The sequence below is a fragment of the Lycorma delicatula genome, chromosome 13 (genome assembly GCF_047948215.1).
Source record: "Lycorma delicatula isolate Av1 chromosome 13, ASM4794821v1, whole genome shotgun sequence".
In the NCBI taxonomy this organism is placed as follows: Eukaryota; Metazoa; Arthropoda; class Insecta; order Hemiptera; family Fulgoridae; genus Lycorma; species Lycorma delicatula.
This window is the reverse complement of record NC_134467.1, coordinates 36,695,701-36,713,998: the sequence shown is the minus strand read 5'-3', so window position 1 is coordinate 36,713,998 and position 18,298 is coordinate 36,695,701. Positions and strand designations below refer to the sequence as shown.

General features: G+C 27.7%; 2 protein-coding genes across 10 annotated transcripts in view; one reads left to right on the top strand and one right to left on the bottom strand.

Annotated features, from left to right (window-relative positions):
• Positions 1-18,298, bottom strand: part of Ns2 (nucleostemin 2) — a 235,825-nt gene that overhangs the window by 3,049 nt on the left and 214,478 nt on the right. For 4 of the 9 annotated variants that reach the window (XM_075381650.1, XM_075381649.1, XM_075381652.1 and 1 more), the window contains one exon: positions 12,612-12,689. The exons of the other annotated variants lie outside the window; for them this stretch is intronic. The gene's annotated coding sequence lies outside the window, so the exon portion shown is untranslated. The remainder of the gene's footprint in view (positions 1-12,611; positions 12,690-18,298) is intronic. 9 annotated transcript variants of the gene reach the window in all.
• Tdc2 (Tyrosine decarboxylase 2) overlaps positions 1-18,298 on the top strand; it is an 84,268-nt gene that overhangs the window by 30,165 nt on the left and 35,805 nt on the right. Inside the window, exons 2-5 of the mRNA XM_075381655.1 lie at positions 6,080-6,290; positions 9,768-9,881; positions 14,036-14,087; positions 17,808-17,878. Of these exons, the coding sequence (XP_075237770.1) occupies positions 6,090-6,290; positions 9,768-9,881; positions 14,036-14,087; positions 17,808-17,878 (438 nt within the window). The 5' untranslated portion in view covers positions 6,080-6,089. The remainder of the gene's footprint in view (positions 1-6,079; positions 6,291-9,767; positions 9,882-14,035; positions 14,088-17,807; positions 17,879-18,298) is intronic.

The window sequence follows — 18,298 nt, the reverse complement described above, 5'->3', positions numbered from 1 at the left end:
TATAATTTTTAGTACAGAAATTTATAGCATTTTATTTTATTGGTGAATTACTGTTGATCAGTTGTTTAATAGATTGTTCGGACTACTTTTGAAACTAACTATGGAAAACATTGTTTTGATAAGCCCATAATATTATATCACATTTACATCCTTTCCACTTAAAATTTTTTAGTTGTCGGTACTTAGGATATAGTTGTACAATACCAAAATAATAGATCATTTTTATCAGAACAGTTTGTTAAATTTTATTTTTCTATGTTTAACTCTTGAACGGATAACTTAAATGAAGTTGCAAAAGTCAGAATATGAGGATGAACAAAAAGAAGACAAAATGTATGGCACTGGAGAAGATGACGGCGATTAAGATAGGAAATGAAATTTTAGAGCAGGTGAAGGAATTTCAGTACTTACGGAGCTTTATAACTGATGACCTGACTTGCAGAGTAAAAATTAAAATAAGAATATCAAGAAGTAAGCAGAAATTTAACAAGAAGAGAAAACTGCTAAGCGGAAAGTTAAACTTAGCGTTAAGGAAGAAATTAATGAAATGTTTTACTTGGAGTGTGATGCTCTATGGAGCTAAAACGTGGACGATGATAAAATCAGACAGAAATAGGAATTAAGGTTTTTGAGATGTGGGTGTAGCATACAATGATAAATAATCAGATGGCAAGATCATATAACAAATGAATTAGTATTAAGATGAATCGGAGAGGGCAGGAAAATGCTAAACATGATTTAATATATGAAAAGGACTGGCTAGGACATAGTACAAGGAGAAGGTGTTTATTAGTGGATGCGATAAAAGGCTCAGTGAATGGAAGGAGATTTCAAATCATGGACGGAATTATGAAAAAGGGAAAATCTGCTAAAACAAGGAGGTTAGCAAAGGATAGAACAAGGTGAAAGGGCGCAGCAGCCATGACAGGACTGTCCTAATGGCAGAACACTATGAATGAAATGTTGAAAAGTTGTCGAAGATTGCTGCCATACTTTGTTATCGTTCTGTATACAAATATATATACATTCTGATGAAGCAAAGATCTCTGAGAAAATCTTAACAAAGGAATGAGATTAAAAAAAAATTTAAATAAAACAGTAATATTTTAGTGCCATGTTGTAATAACTTGCTAAACCATCTAATAACTAATAAAACAGCTGGTCATGTAGTAATTAAAAAATACATATAATACACAAACACATACACGGACATATACATATATGTATATACGCATATTCATATATATATATATATATATATATATATGAATATTAACTTAAATGTAATTCATTTAAGTTTATTTTCCTTTTGACTGGATAGAATTAAATATAAGACATATTTTATTTTAAAATATTATTTTTATTAATCTCTTGGGTTAACCAATCAACTATACAAACTTATAAATTAAATACACTACGTTTCACTTAGAATTCTCTAAGCTACCTCAGGTAAACATTCATACACACATAATACAAAATTCTCTTGCATACTAAGAAATTAACTGATCTACACATCCTAGATAACAATATTTGTCCCCCACCCTTTTTGTAACAGATTCCCCTACTTACACACGACTCATCTTATCTTTAGATAATTATAAATTATATCTCTTTATATAACCTGAAGTAATTATCTATATATTAAAGATACTAAAAATTAAAGCAGGTTCAGTTAATTACCTATTTATGATATAAAATGACAAGATGATTGATTCTATAACAAATAAATGATGATAAAAAAATAAACAAAATGTAAACTAAAGTGAAGCCTCAGTATATACGTATAATAAAAAACTATTCATTTACTTCATGCAGTGCATAAAGAAAACAATCTACACATTAAACTTGCTAGTAATATTTAGTGTGACAACAAACTGTCTGTAAAGTGACTATTATTGCAAATTAGTATCACAATTAAACATAAAAAACTTAAATTTCAGGTAAAATAAATATATATATATATATAATATTTTCCTAAATGTGTACAGGTCCTATATAACTTAAAGAAGTGTTTTTATCAAATTGATTTATATTCAAGTACGAAATCAATTTTTTTTTAAAACAAAATTTAAAATTAACTGTTTATAGATTCACAAAGTACACTTTGACACCATAGGATAAGACATCCTCCATGTAACGGTTTCTGTCGTCATGCCACCTCCTCCGTACCCAGCCCTTATAGGCTTTATTGGAGGTCATCTTCAGTAACTTGGCAATGACATCTTTCAATCAAACCTCAGCTAGGATGCCACTAATGCAAATACCAAACGCAACATTCCCGTCAGTATATAATTAACATAAACTCCAAACAAATACATCTAGCTAAATCTTAAAGGAGACTGAATGACTTTCTAAGAATGAAGAAACTGAACTCTACCTACCTGAAAGGTAAAAAATTAGTGCTGTTCACAAAGTACAGCACTAAATTTAAATTAACAATAACATTATTAAATTAATTTTATTACTTCAATATTTTATATTTTACAATATGTTTCAAGAACTATTAAACATCATCAGGTGGGGATCATATGATTTTATGTAAATGGTTTGATAAAAATCAAACTGTTTATAAAAGTAATTAATTAAAGCAAAAAATATAAAATAAATAATTTGTATACCAACTTCTTAAAAATTCTACATCAGTTAATTTTATAAATCAAATATTTTTACATACGTCCTTTTCTTAAATACTATTTCATGTACAGATTATCTATGTAAAACTTAGTTTTAGAAAACCTAGGCGAAAAAATAATTTATATTTCTGAACTCCAAGTAGTTAGCTTATCCTCTCAATTGCATTATATTTTTTTCAGTATTTATTTTTCTCAAGATACCACATTCCTTTTCTTCTGATTCTTGTGAACAGTTTTATTTATTTTTTATTAAATAGAGAGTGATTTTGTTAGTCTATCAATATCTAAAATAAAAATAAAGCCGAAATGAATAAATTAAAAAAAAAATAATAATTTTTTCAACAGTCTTTTTAAATTTTAAGTTATTTAACTTTTGAAGTCTGAGTCAAACTTAATGATCAGTAAATTGTTTCCAGTAGTTTTTTTTTTTTTACATTTTATTCAGTTATGTTCTCAGACATGCAATTATGTATAGCAGGAATTAAACTTGAGACTAGTTAATCAGAAACAAGCATTCAGATATTGACAATTCTAACACAATTCAGGCAGTTACGTTTTTAAATCAACCTTTCTGTATACATAATGCAACAAAAAATAATTGTGTTATACCATTAACTGTGAATCTGAAATTAATGAAAATCATAAAAAGCACTAAGATAGATAATAAACAAAAGGGAATCATTTTACATACAAATAAACAAATTGTTTGGATTAATGAATTGTGTTTTATTTGTATTTAATGCATTTCTTTTCTTTTTTTTTCAAATATTGTCCGTCATAACATGTATAATAAATATAATTTTTATTATCAGTATAATTAGTTACGCATTTAAAAATTTTTTTAATTATTTTATTCAATTTTGAATTAATTACGACATGTTTATGACAAATTAATGTCTCCAAATTCCTTGGATCATAGTCATAGAACCAATTAATCCCAACAACTAAATATGCTTATGGATGAAATAATTTCAATTTGCATGATTTTGATTTTATGCACAGAAAATCAGTTCCATAACTGTAAAAGAAATTCCATAACATAAATCTTTTGGGACACTGACTTATATTGTAATATCCTAAATTGTATTTTGATGGATTTCAAAATATATACAAAAAATATTCAAAGTTTGAATTAATTATATTTAATGTTTCTAAAAAAAACCTCAAAAGTATGAGCTAATTTTAACAAGTTAAAACTAGCGAGTCTCAACGTTTTCATGCATATTTTCCATCCGGAAATTCATATCCATCAATATTAGGTGATATGCTGTCTGATATAATAGGATGCATTGGATTTTCATGGGTAACACGAGTTTGTGTTAAACTCTTTTAGTGGCACAAAGTACTTCAGTAAGTATTGTGATGTCATAGGGAGTAATACTAAAGTGTGCTTAGTTTGTGTTGTTTATATGTGCAAGATTTTTATATTGTGTTGATGTTTGAGCAAATATTACTTGTTAAAATAAAAGGTTTGTAAAAAATAATTACAACTCACAGTAAAAAATAAAATTCACAAAAATATCTTTCACTGATAAATATGAAAAAGACAAAAAATCACAATCACAAAACATAAACATGGACATACGTTCAAAATCAACAGAAAACCATATATGTACAAGTGATACGGATCTTTTAATCATTCCATACAATCAAACTTCCAGCTTTTAAAACCATGATAAAAAGACTAAATAAAAATCCCTCTTTCCCAAACAGAACTAACTTTATAGAATAAAATATTTAGTGGCAGGCAAAGTATGCAACGAAAAATTAATAAACAAACTCTTATACCAATTTCTGAAGAAAAAACATAAAAAAAAAAAAAACAATAAAAAATTACTTAAATTAAAAAAAATGCCCAGAAATATAAAAAAGCAATCTATTATGTTGCACTTGCATTAATTGTTAATAAAACAAATTCAGATTACACACTAGCTATTCTTAAACTGCTATGTGTAATAGTTATTTTACCAATAATGCTATATTTGAAAAACTAAATTCACATTGTTAGACAAAAAAAAAAAAACTTATAAAAACAATTATGTAAATTTGTTTTATCTGGGGGATTTATACAAACCTACTATTTTTGATTCCAAATACCACAACAAAATTCTATATAGGACAAACAGGACCTAACGTTTTGCAAAAATATAAAAAAATTATAAATGCACTTCATTGCATCACCGAGTCCATTTTCATAAATCACCTCATTGAAATGAGTCAGACATTCTGAAATATCAACAATAATATAATAATAATAATATAAAAATTTAAATATAAACAATAAATAATGCAAATTGGGCACATCTGACACACTCAAAACATATAAACACATGTTTTCAAAATGAGCATCAACATTCAAAATGAGCAAACACAACATACACATTTTTCCAACACATCATAGACAATAATGAATAAAAAAAAAGTTCAGACATCAAGACCACAACAATTGTGCAGTCCCAGCGGTAATCTTTGAAGAACTTTACCAAATAGTAAACGCTAGCTCAGACAAAGGTAACATTTAAAAAAAAAGTTTTACATTCAAATAAAGTACATTGGTGCAATCCATTTGAAAAATCCCTTAAAAAAAAAACAAACGCACACACACACACACACACACATATATATATATATATATATTCAAAACAGGACAAATAAAATGATTAAATCCCAAAAATTAACTTGGTCAACATATAACAAAAAATGCCTTTCGAGACATTATAAAACTGTAGTTCAGCCAGAAGTCACCTACGGAAGCGAGACCCTTTTCAAAATCACTCAGAAAACCAAATTGATAAAATTCTGAAAATAGAGAGGAGAATTGTCAGAACGTGTATCAATAAAAAACACCAAAAAGAAGGCCGATGGTGGATTGTGCTAAATGAGGTGGTGTATCGAGAAATAGAGCCTGTTACTGATACTATGCGGAAAAAAAGAATCTCTTTCTTTGGTCATCTCATAAGAACATTGGAAACAAGACTGTCAAGAAATATGAATGAAAAGCTCTGGTTCCAAAAGCTAGAAGTAGGATGGAACAAATAAATTAGAGAAGATATGAAAGAATTGGGAATTTCCCTGACTGACCTACAGAATAAAACTGGAAAAATTACAAAGCTAAAACACAAAAACATTAGACTTAAACAAAAGACAGACAAATGACAAAATACAATGAAGAGGGTGTTTACAGATGAAGAAAAGAAAGCAAGATCTGAAGAAATACTGGGCAGCTCGGAAGAGTAAAATAACACGCTTTTCTCAGAAAAGATCTAACTAAAATTGACTTAAGTGGTCCCATGTTGGCCGTAAAAGCATAATAATAATATTCAAAATGATAATTTTTTTCACCCAATAATATTAAGAACCGATATTAATTGTAGATTAAAATTAGGATTACATAGCAAAACTCAACACAATAATAAATTTTAATTTTTTATAAAATTATGTTTCAGAAATTAAATAATGGATACAGATGAATTTCGAATACGCGGCAAAGAAATGGTCGATTATATGTGTGAATATATGGAGACGTTAGGTTCCAGAAGAGTAACACCAAATGTGGAACCAGGATATCTGCGGCCATTGCTACCTGATGAAGCACCGTTTCACCCAGAATCATGGGAAAATATTATGGCTGATGTCAATAACAAAATTATGCCAGGGGTAAGTGAACTGAATACAATTTTCTTTTCCGTTAAACTCACATACATGTAACATAAATGTACTCTGGATGTAATAAATGTTATAGAAAGCCTATACATTAGTAGAAGTATATAAAGCTGTAAATTTTACATAATACCCAATTGCTTTCTTTTTTATCAGTATTTTGGTTAATATTAAATCCAAAGGTATTTATAATTAATCCTTATGGATTTAAATGTTAAAATAATAATATAACTATTTTAAAATATATAAATTATGGAATAAAATATTAAATAATGATTTGAAAACAAATACAGCAGTAAGATAAGAATATTATAAAAATATCTATAATTTTTATGCATACTTAGCATTATGATGGGTTTCTACAGAAAAGGATCCAAAAACTAATATTTTTAAAGTAATTATTTACTACATAAAATACAATTACAAAAAAGGTTATTACATTACCGAGAATCTTTTTTCAAATAATAAATTTATCTTACCGTATAAGAAACCATGAAATGATTAATTTTTTAATTAAATAAATAAAAATTTGCAACATAGATATATAAAGCTTTGTAAATAGAATGAAGCACAATTCAACCATCAAGCAAATATATACTGGTTTCCCCTACCACAATAACTTTACATCAATACCTTCCCCCACCACTGTAAAATAAGTGGTACCACTACCATAGATGGAAAAAATAAAATTTCCCTCAACATTTTTATTATGTATACTTATGTGTACATGTTATGTATTATTTATTGTTGATAATATTGCTTTCATCAAATTTAATATGCTTATAAATTTCATCTTGCCCAAATGCGCTGAGATGTTTTTTGTTTTTTTTTAATTTTAACATGTGATTTGAAAGCGAGTCGACAGTTCAAAATTATTAAATAATTCTGAATTTCTATGATTTATTCAAATAAATCTAATTTTACATTTCATATGATTTTTACTGCAGAATATTACATTACATTTTTTAAACCGTTATAATATATTCATTTTATTTATGAATTTTAATAATCTAGAAACTTAAAAGGAGAATTTTATCACATGAGATAAATTATATTTTAAAATCATAAATATTAACAGTAATCAACTTGATTATATCTACATCAAAGGTTCATTAAGGCTTTAATTAGCAACGAGCAAAAGTAATATTCATTTCATCTAATAATGAAATTCATCTTTTTTCCTGGGATATTGAGGACTTGCTTCATCTAATATACAACTTCAGTCATCATGCCCATTTGTAATCATTAAATGGGAAACAGAGTTTCTGAGTTGGAACTCAACAGCCTTCCCTTACTAAAGATGCACCGAAGAGCAAAGATGCTTTTAAATATGCTGATCCTCAGCAAGGAAAACGTAGTAGGATCAGATAAACACCCAAAGAACCACTAAGGGATAGAGTAAAATGGTGAATATTGAGAAAGGAGGAAGTATGATCAGAGTAGATTGGGCTAGTTTACTATCTTGCTCAAGACCAATTTCCCTCTACAAAAATAAAGAGGTGAATATTTACTACTGAGACCAGAGTTACTTTTCATGTAGGAAATAAAATAGATACAGTTTTTAATATAATACAATTTCTCTTGTTCTTCCACACAAAAATAATATAACATCTTAACAAAATTTCCTTAAAAATTATTTATTTTTAGATTTTCTGAATTTTTATGTGAAAAATTGATTAAATGGGCAACAAACAATTGGGTATCATAATATTATTTCTGTTAATAAACTAGTATTGGTCTGAAAATTAAATTATTAATCTTAATGGGAGAAGATCATTCATTAACTTCATTACACTTTCACGTAACAAAAATTCCTGTTCACTTCTTTATTACTACTTAAAACTCAAATTAGATACAAAAATAATCTTCTTCTTTTTCGTCTAAGCCTTATAGCCTGAGGTAAAAAATTGATTTTTTACCTCAGAGTATAAAGAGTATACCTCAGAGTATACAAAATAGGAGAAGATGGTGAAGGGTATAAAGAGGTGGGTACCTCTTTATACCCTTCACCATCTTCTCCTATTTTGTCTTCTTCATCACCCTCAAATCCATGAACTCATCATCATCCATACATCTCAGTCTTGACTTTCTTCCCTTTTTTACAGTATACATTTCTGTAATAAATATCTTTTTGGATACTGCCTCAACATTCATCTTCGTTATATCTTTCAACCACTGCAGTCTCAAACCTACACAGATCATATTATATCCTTCCTGTCGATTTTTCTTGCTCCTCATTTTTATGGATTCTCTATACTCCATTCTCTTCGAAAGTACCATAAATTCACCATAATATCTCTTGTCTTAGATCTATAAGTAGCTTCTGGTTTTATTAGTTTTGTATATTTACAACTTTGCCTTTCTTTTTTTTTTTGCTTTTAACTATTCATAAGTTGACAAAGTATGTTTTATTCCAAATATGAATTCTTTCCTTCACTGTACTACTCATCATCTTAACTTAATTATCAACTACACACTCTCCAAGTATTTGACGCTATTAACTCCCACTAAAATGTTTTTACCAATGATCAATTCTGAGGCTATGCGAGTTTCTGAAAATGACATTACCGTAATAGATTTTATTTATAATAAATTAATAAATGGATTACTGAGCTAACACTTTTCTATGATAGAATAATTCTCTTTTATTTTTCATCAAATAAATTCAGCATTTGAATTCCAATCAAGCATAGAGTTTTTCATATTTTACATAACTCAAATTTTTATATTTATTATAAGAAATTTTCATTTATGATGAAAATAAAAATAATACCTTGTTTATAACAAATTCTTATAAAGAGTAAAGGACATACGCATATATTTTCTTAAATCACTATCTAGGTGAATAGAATGCAGTTCAGGTGCACATTTCTATATAACATACAATTCTCAGGATGGATGAGAATTTTTCTTAAGAAAGTCCCCTGAACTAATTCTTTGATGGCTTTTTAATATCTGGAAGAAATCCACTCGATTACATATAAATATTTGAATGAACCATTTCAAAATCCTTTAAGAGTCAGTAGTGAGGTGTTTGCATCTTTGGTAAATGTCGATCAACATATTTAGGCTACATTGACATCCATTATAAGGAAAGAGGATTTTGATGAATTTCAATTAAAGGGTTTGTTTCATTCAATGCTTTCTTTGTGAATGGATAATCCTTTCCATTACACATCCATTAATCCCTACTTCCCCAGAGTGTTCTGAAAGTTTCAGGTGGATATCGAAAGCCCTACATTCTTACCTTAGGGCTAATATATAAAGGACATGTCATATGAATTATATTTATGTCTTAATGAAGGAAACCTGTACTTATTGACTTATCTAGGGATTCTATTATTGATCTGATGGTTGTATAGAAAGCCCAACTTGCAGTTGATTTGCTAACACATACATATATTATTATCTATAATTTTTGTTTTTTAATGTTATTTAAAAATTTCACTAATATATATAATCTTTACTGTACAGGTGACTCACTGGCAACATCCACGTTTTCATGCATATTTTCCATCCGGAAATTCATATCCATCAATATTAGGTGATATGCTGTCTGATATAATAGGATGCATTGGATTTTCATGGGTAAGTAAATTATTAAACATTTTTATCATTAAACATTTTATACGCAACCTGAAATAAGTTAAAATTCGATCCTAAAAATTGCATAGTAATCTTTAAGAATAATATAACTTTCTATGTATGGCTTACTAGGGAAAGTGGGAAATTATTTATAATAAGACTTGGTTTAACTGAACTGATTATTACATATCCCATCTTGAACTATACTTGCCTTATATAGTAAGAAACGTTTTTGGCCAATCACATCTATGGCTACTCTTCTCTTATTTATAACTCATATGCCATGCTTTTCTTTCACTCAATAAAATGCTATTAATTTTATCAATCATAGATTTTACATATAGTTCCAGAAAAAATTGTACAAATTTTGCCACACTTTTAATTGTGTGGCTAATGCATTGTACCGATTGCCAGTACTCTAAATGAATGTAAAGGATTTAAAGTTAAGTAATATTTATTTTCACAAACACATATTTTAATAGAATGATTAAAGAGTCTGTGCCCTGCACTTTTTCTTTCGATTAAATTAGAATATAGAATTAAATATTGTATCGTTTAAATTTTGAATTGAACAAATAGATTACTAAGTCGTGAATAAATATGTTCTGCAGTTTAAAATAAATAAATAATGCAAGTAAAATAATTCATTAATTTTTAAAGAAGTAGATTACTCGGTCACAGCTCGTCGAAAAATAAAGAAGTTAAACCAGCATCGTGTCTCTATAAATTATTATAGTTTCTTTGAAGTGGTAATTTCACGCTAAGGTACCTTAGAGTTCATCTTTGATGCAATAAGAAGTTCTCATGGTAACAAACTCACAAATCCCTTAGGCTTTTAAGAAACAATTATAATACTTATTTTATTTTACTTAATTAAAAGAGACTTTTAATTATAACAAGAATAAACTGAATCACATCACCCTTAACAACAGTAATAAAAACCACAGACAATTTTAAATGCTTCGGAGAAATAATACCAAGAAACATAAATGTAAAACCAACAATCCAAGATAAAATAAATAAATGCCGACTTTCACAGAAACTAACATGGTCCACATACAAAAAGAAGTCCTTCTCAATAAAGACAAAAATTAGATACTACAACACAGTAACACGACCAGAAATAAACCTTTGCTTGTGAAACATTATTCAATTTTAGAAGCAAAAACAGAACAGAAGAATTTCAGAAAGTGGAAAAAAATTCTAAGAACAATTATTAACTAAAAAAAAAAGCATATAGTAGATGGAAAATATTGATTTCTCCCTAATGAAATCATAAATCAAGGAGCGAATCGATGGAAGGCTTGGTGAAAGGAAGGAAAAGAAGAGATTTCAAATGATGGATGGGATTATCAAATACGGAAAATATGCGAAAACAAAGAGGTTAGCAAAGGATAGCAGCTGTGACAGGACCTATCCTAATGGCAGAACAGTATGAATGAATTTTGTAATACCACATCTCTAAGGGCATTTTCCTTTCTGTTTTTCTTATTGTTCGTATTTCACAGCTATAAAGCACTACATTCTACACTTTTTTCTAATTCTTAATTCTACATTTGATCCTAGTAGATTTATTTTCTGGAAAAACTCTTTCATTGTTTGTGACAATCTGCTTTTGAGTCTAAATTATTTCATTTATCCTTCATAATTTTATTACTGAAATAAATTTTTTTTTCTAATTTTCCATTCTTAATGTTTAATCTCTCATTATTTTCCTTTAGTTAGGATTTCATTATATTTACTTCAGTCTTATTTGTATTAAACGTAAATTTCATTCTTAGGAACAAACTTATACCATTCATGTTAAGTTTTGTTACTCTGTTAAGTTTCTGCCAAAAGTCAGTGAATCCTAAAATTTCAATTTCCCTCCTTTGAAAGTTATACCATTCTCAAAACTTTTCTTATTACTGTACTGCTCCTACTATGTACATAAGCACGGCTAGACAAAAGGATAGACTACATCCTCATTCTTCATTTATGATTTCATCAAAATGATCCTTGCCAACAGTATAAATATCTACCAATATAAATTACAAAAATTTAAATCTAATTGTATTGTTTCATGAAAATTTGAAATTTAACCATTTTAATAAAACCCTACTTAGACAATTCAATTTGAAACTATCTTCGATTATTCAGATAATCAATTCATCCTGAAAAATATGGTCTGATTTAAATAGATTATAAATTTTAATTTGAAAATTAAAAAAAAAAAAAAAAATTAACAGTTATTTTCAATACGACTGAAATTTATCCAAGTGATCATTCTTTTAATTTTAATTATTTCAGAACATAATGGACCATTATTGGATAAAAAGCATCAAACTTGGCCAGATGATGTTCGTACAATTTTCAGTTTTTATTGGTTGCGTTATAACAACTGTTATATTTTCTACTGCTCAAACTGTTAAGCCAAGTTGAGATCTCCGCACCTTGATGAATCAAACATTTCAAATCTTTTGTTTAAGTAATAAGAGATCTCACTGTGATATGAGAAAATTTGATTTTACTTTTGCAACTAATGTACTAAAGGGAAAGTGTAGTAATCGATTTCAAAAATTAATCAAAAAATCATCCTTTTTTTTAAATTGTTTTCAAGGGGACGTTCTAGAGAAAAATTTTCACAAAAAAAATCCTAACTTTTTGCAACAGATTGCAAAAAATAATTTTTTTAAAAAAGTTATCCTTAAGTCCAAAATAATCATTTTTATATGTAATTTTTTATGTACGTACTATGTATATTGGCCTGTTTGAAGCTTAACAACTCTGGACTCCTTATACTAATTTTCTTCAAATACGGAAGTTGCTATTCTGAAAAGGATTTATTATATATTACATTTTTGCAGAAATTGGAAAAAAGAGGAGGGTGTTTTGAACCAAAAAAATTAAAAAAAATTATTGGAATATTTTATCAAAAACCTTTTCTTTGAAAAGTTAAAGTCCTTTTTATCATGATAATAAATTGCCCAAATATATTTTTATTAATCACCCCCATCCCCAAAAAATAACTTCAATTTTTTAAATTTTTTAGCTATTTCTTGCTACAGAAAAGTTGTTTATAGGAAATTTTTACATGAATATTTTCTATATAAATGGGTCTTTAAATAAAAATAAAAATTCTGTGGTAACAAAAAGTCATTTTTTGAATTTTTTAAAAGCTCAATATTTATAACCCAATGTGTTTAATATGTGAAAGTATTGATATTTTGTTATCCCCAAATGTCGAGTATATTTAAAAAAAAAAAAAAAAAAAAATAATTTTCACCCCTTCCTAAAAAAAATTACATTCAAATTTATTTAATACTATGGCTATACCTTTTTATTTTTTTAATATTTCTAAATAATTTTTTTTTTAATTTAGTACTACTTTGGGAACACTTTTTTTAACATACTTTTACATAATTACTTCCTCTAGAGCAAGAGAGATCAAAAAATCAATTTTTTTTTCAATTCAGAATTATCAATGACAAAACTTACTTTTGTAAGCATAAAAAACACAAAAATTACACTTTAATGCGGGAACCCCTAATTTAAAAAATAAAAAACTTTTGGGAACTAATTTAAATTTCTTTAATACTAATTTTAAAGGATATTAGAATCATCAAAATAGTCTCTTTGATTTAGGGGGCCCCCAACTTTAGAAAAATTTTGAGATGTAATATGTGTTGCATGACTCAACTGACATAGCCAGAAAAGTCATGTAAAACTTAGCTAGATTTTTCAAATAACTGAAACATTTCTTCACTCATTTTATTTGTTTTCTACCAACACTGTAAGATAACATTATTTTGCTCTGTTGTTTCTTCGCAAAAAGATTACTGCTTATGTTGTGGGCATTCAACAGTGATACCAAACATATAAGACAATTTTGCACTCGTGTAAATTAATAAAAATAATAATTAAATTCACAGTTACAATTCTGCATGGTACAACTTTTAGGATATTCTGTATTTCTGAAAACAATAAATTTTCCTAAACAATTTCTAGTAACTTTACTGTGCCTATTTTTCAATTTTATTTTATTTTTTTATGAGATTCAATTTTTGCATAAATTTTAAATATTTAAATCATAAATCAATATAACTAACCTTTTCACTTTAAAAATAAAACAGCTACCTACATTTTAAAATGTATAATAAATTGTTGTCTTTTTTCAGGCTGCAAGTCCTGCTTGTACTGAGTTAGAAACAATTGTACTGGATTGGTTGGGTAATGTACAAATACACGATTTTACAAATAAATATATTTTATGTGTCCGAGGCAAGTTGATAAACTGCTTTACATGACCTTAAAACAATACAGTTTTACAATAACTGAAACATATTTGGTTAGAGGAATAGCCTACCTGAATTTATTACGCAGTTATCCGAGACACTAGCTTGGCTTTAACATAACTCCTTGGATAGGAGAAAAGTATTCTCATGCAATGCCATATATATATAGAGTAAAATTACCCCATTAAGCCCTAAAGAAATAATTGTCCTGTTGGCTGCTAAGAAATTAGAATGGTGTCACAGATAAAGTCTTGTTGACAAGTAATATAATTCCTGTAGCATTTATCCAGGAAAGAAAGGATTAAAAGAAGGAACATGGAATATGAAGGAAAAAATTACTGATTTTGATCTGATAGTTAACCATTTTCCCCAGGATCATAGAATATTTAAATATTCCTACCTGGAAAAAATCTGATGTGAAGAATACATGACATCCTTGTATGTCTATTAAATTACATTTACACATATTTTAAAATGAAAAGTAAATAAAATTTTATTTCATTAAAAACTTCTGATGTTTTTTCATATTTTCTTTTTTTTTTGTTATTATTGAATAACTATTCAGCGTAAATTTTTTTTTACAATAAAAATTTATTAACAAATCAATATATTTAAATTAAAAAAAAAAAATTAAAAAAAGGAGATGAAGTCTGATTCAAACCAATGTGTCTTCCCCTAAGATACCAAATATTTCATTAATTAAAATTTTATTTGACTACAACTCTGGAACGAATGAAAATAATTAGCACTTGATATATATCATTGAAAAGCTCTCAATGAGGGTTTAATATTGCAGTTAAGAAAAAGTACAAATTACCAAATTTTTTTGGATTTTGGGCTTTTTTGGACACTTTTGGTTGTCGATTGCAATCAAAAGGGCAGGTGCACAACTAGATGTTACAAGAGTCCTAACTCCAAAATTTCAACATCCTACGGCTAATTGTTTTTGAGTTATGTCAGATACATACATACATGCAAACATATGGATGTCACGCCAAAACTAGTCAAAACGGATTCAGGGATGGTCAAAATTAACATGGAAATCTGATAACTTAAATTTTTCGCAATTAAAATACTTCCTTTACTTCGTACAAGGAAGTAAAAGTGTGAAGGAAAAAGCAATCGTTAAAACTTTCTCTTTTTAAACTCTTGCTGCCACTAATTAAAATGATAGTAGCGGTATAAGTTACTAATAGTACAAGTTATAAATGTAACAGAACAAGTTACTACCAAGTAACAACTTATAACAGTATAAGTTACTACCAAGTTATTGGGTAGTCTTCAGTATATTATTTTAGGATGCTATTTACAGGTTGTGGTTAGGTACTATTATGATGGTTATTTACATATCACCTATTTGAAAAATGGGTAACTCAATTGATCACAACATTCATCTATCATCTGATGTTTCTGGCTTCTTTACAAACTTATGTTTTTTATAAATAAATTTTGGAAATCCTAATAATAATGTTAAATAAAAGTTTCCACAATGTACATTAATGTACTTCAATATATATATTAATCCGATCAACCCAAGTACAGAATTAATAAAACAGAATGACAGCTATCTTATTTCATAATCCAAGCAAGAGCACTTTCCCGAGTACCTCGCATCATCAGTTGCTTTATATCATTTTTCAAATCGTTGGTTTCAAATTGAAAAAGATATAGAGCAACTGATGATGTGAGGTACTCGTGAAAGTGCTCTTGCTTGGATTATGGAATAACATAGGTGTCATCCTATTTTATTTTACTTTATTACTTCTGTACTTGGATTGATCAGATTAATATAATTTTATAGTGTAGAGGAATATGATTCCTGAAAGGATCGATTTTAGAAAAAAAAAATTTATGTACTTGGATGAAACCTTGTGTATTTCTTCTAAAATGGTGAAAATACACTTCTGGATCTTGTTCTAAATTTATAAAGCATACACCCAGAGAAAGGGATTATTTAAATAAAACACTTCAAAAATAAATTAAAACATAAAAACTTTCAAAATCTCCTTAAGTAAAAACTCCATGAATTAAAGTCAAGAATAGAAAAAAGAACCTGTGAAGCAAGAGCCCCAACAGTAACAAATTAATGAATTCCCCCACCAAAAAAACCCAATAATCTATGTAAGATAGCAATTTTAAGTAAGCCTCAACGATAAAAAAACTCTGAAATTGTATAAAAAACATCTCTGTTTACTACAAATTTAATGATGGCTGCCTAAATTTCTTCCGGAGTGATTACATTTTCTATTACTGTTACCAACATTACTATACTTGCAAGCCAAAAATTCCCAGTTATCAGAAACTGTTCAGACATTATCCAGCATTTATTTTTTTTAAACTATGAATGATATAGAATTATGTAAATTTTCATATAAACCAGTAAATAAGACATAATTTAATGCAAAAAAAAAGCTTGAAAAAACGTAATTAAATTTGTTTCATAACTGTTGAATGATATAAAAAAAACAAAAAACAACAAGCAGTTTATCAATTTGATTTTATTACCAGCAGCATATTTGTTTTAAACGATCATATCTTGAATGTTTAACAAATCTCTTTGATGTAATAAAATGCACTACCATCAAAGAGATGGCAGTGACAAATCCCTTTGATAGCAGTACATTTTATTACATTTTTTTGTTTGTTTTATATGCACATTGCATTTATTAATTACATAAATTTAATGAATCTTGAAAATACACATTTATAAAATTACAGAAATCTAGACAGAATCTAGTTGTATAAAAGTCAATTTCAAGTATAAAATTTGTGAAGATCTGTGACTAATATTTTATTAGATTTATAACTAGTAAAAGTAAAAATAAAATGAAAGTTGTACGTACACGTGAATCTATAAAATCATTTATTTTTAATTTGTGAGATATTTCATGATTATTCTCAGATGATTGGTGGATTCTTACAGTTAATCTAGGTAAGAAATTTGTCACAACCAAATCTGTATTAAATTATCTTCAGTGACCAAGATTCAGTTGATAGTACGTTAATTAAATGAGTATAAAATAATTAAAAAAAGTTCTAAAACATTTGATGTATTAAAATTTTATGATTATTACTTAAGAACTAAGGGTTCTTCCTTAAAATGGAAGATTTTACAACGTAAATGACTGAAAAGAAGATGAAACAAATCTCATATGATGACAATGTGAGATACATGCCCAAGGAATAATTTATTATTGACTATTTCATTAGTGCACAGAATTAATGAAGAGAACATCTCAAAGTTTCATGGCATTTTAAGGATGCAGTTTACACAAAAGATTAACAATTCTATATGATAACAAACCTATTAATCGAACACAATTTAAACATTAGATTGTTATTTAAATCTTTTTAGATTTATTAACTGCCCTACTCACCAGACCTCACTTTATGAATCTCTTAATTATTTCTAAAAATTAAACTTAAGAGTAAAAGTACTTCAAGAAATTATAAAATTTTAATGCAATACAATAAGAATTAGTAAGAAGTGCGATTTGAAAAGCAAGACTGTTTCAGACAGATTTGATAAGACTTAAGATAAGATTTAACTTAAAACTTTTAAGTCTCCTAGGTTTTTATATATTTTAGTATTAACTCTTTTTCAATAAACATTAATTAAAAATATTATTTAAAGAAATTGCATTGGTTTTTTTAGGTAAAGCTATTGGGCTACCGAATGAATTTCTCGCATTTGCAGAAGGAAGCAAAGGTGGCGGCGTTATACAGGTGATATGTTTATTACTAAATGATTATACTACAAATTTTTTTTTTGTCTTCAGTCATTTGACTGGTTTGAAGCAGCTCTCCAAGATTCCCTATCTAGTGCTAGTCGTTTCATTTCGGTATACCCACTACATCCTACATCCCTAACAATTTGTTTTACATATTCCAAACGTGGCCTGCCTACACAATTATTTCCTTCTACCTGTCCTTCCAATATTAAAGCGACTATTCCAGGATGCCTTAATATGTGGCCTATAAGTCTGTCTCTTCTTTTAACTATATTTTCCAAATGCTTCTTTCTTCATCTATTTGCTGCAACACCTCTTCATTTGTCACTTTATCCACCCATCTGATTTTTAACATTCTCCTGCAGCACCGCATTTCAAAAGCTTCTAATCTTTTCTTCTCAGATACTCCGATTGT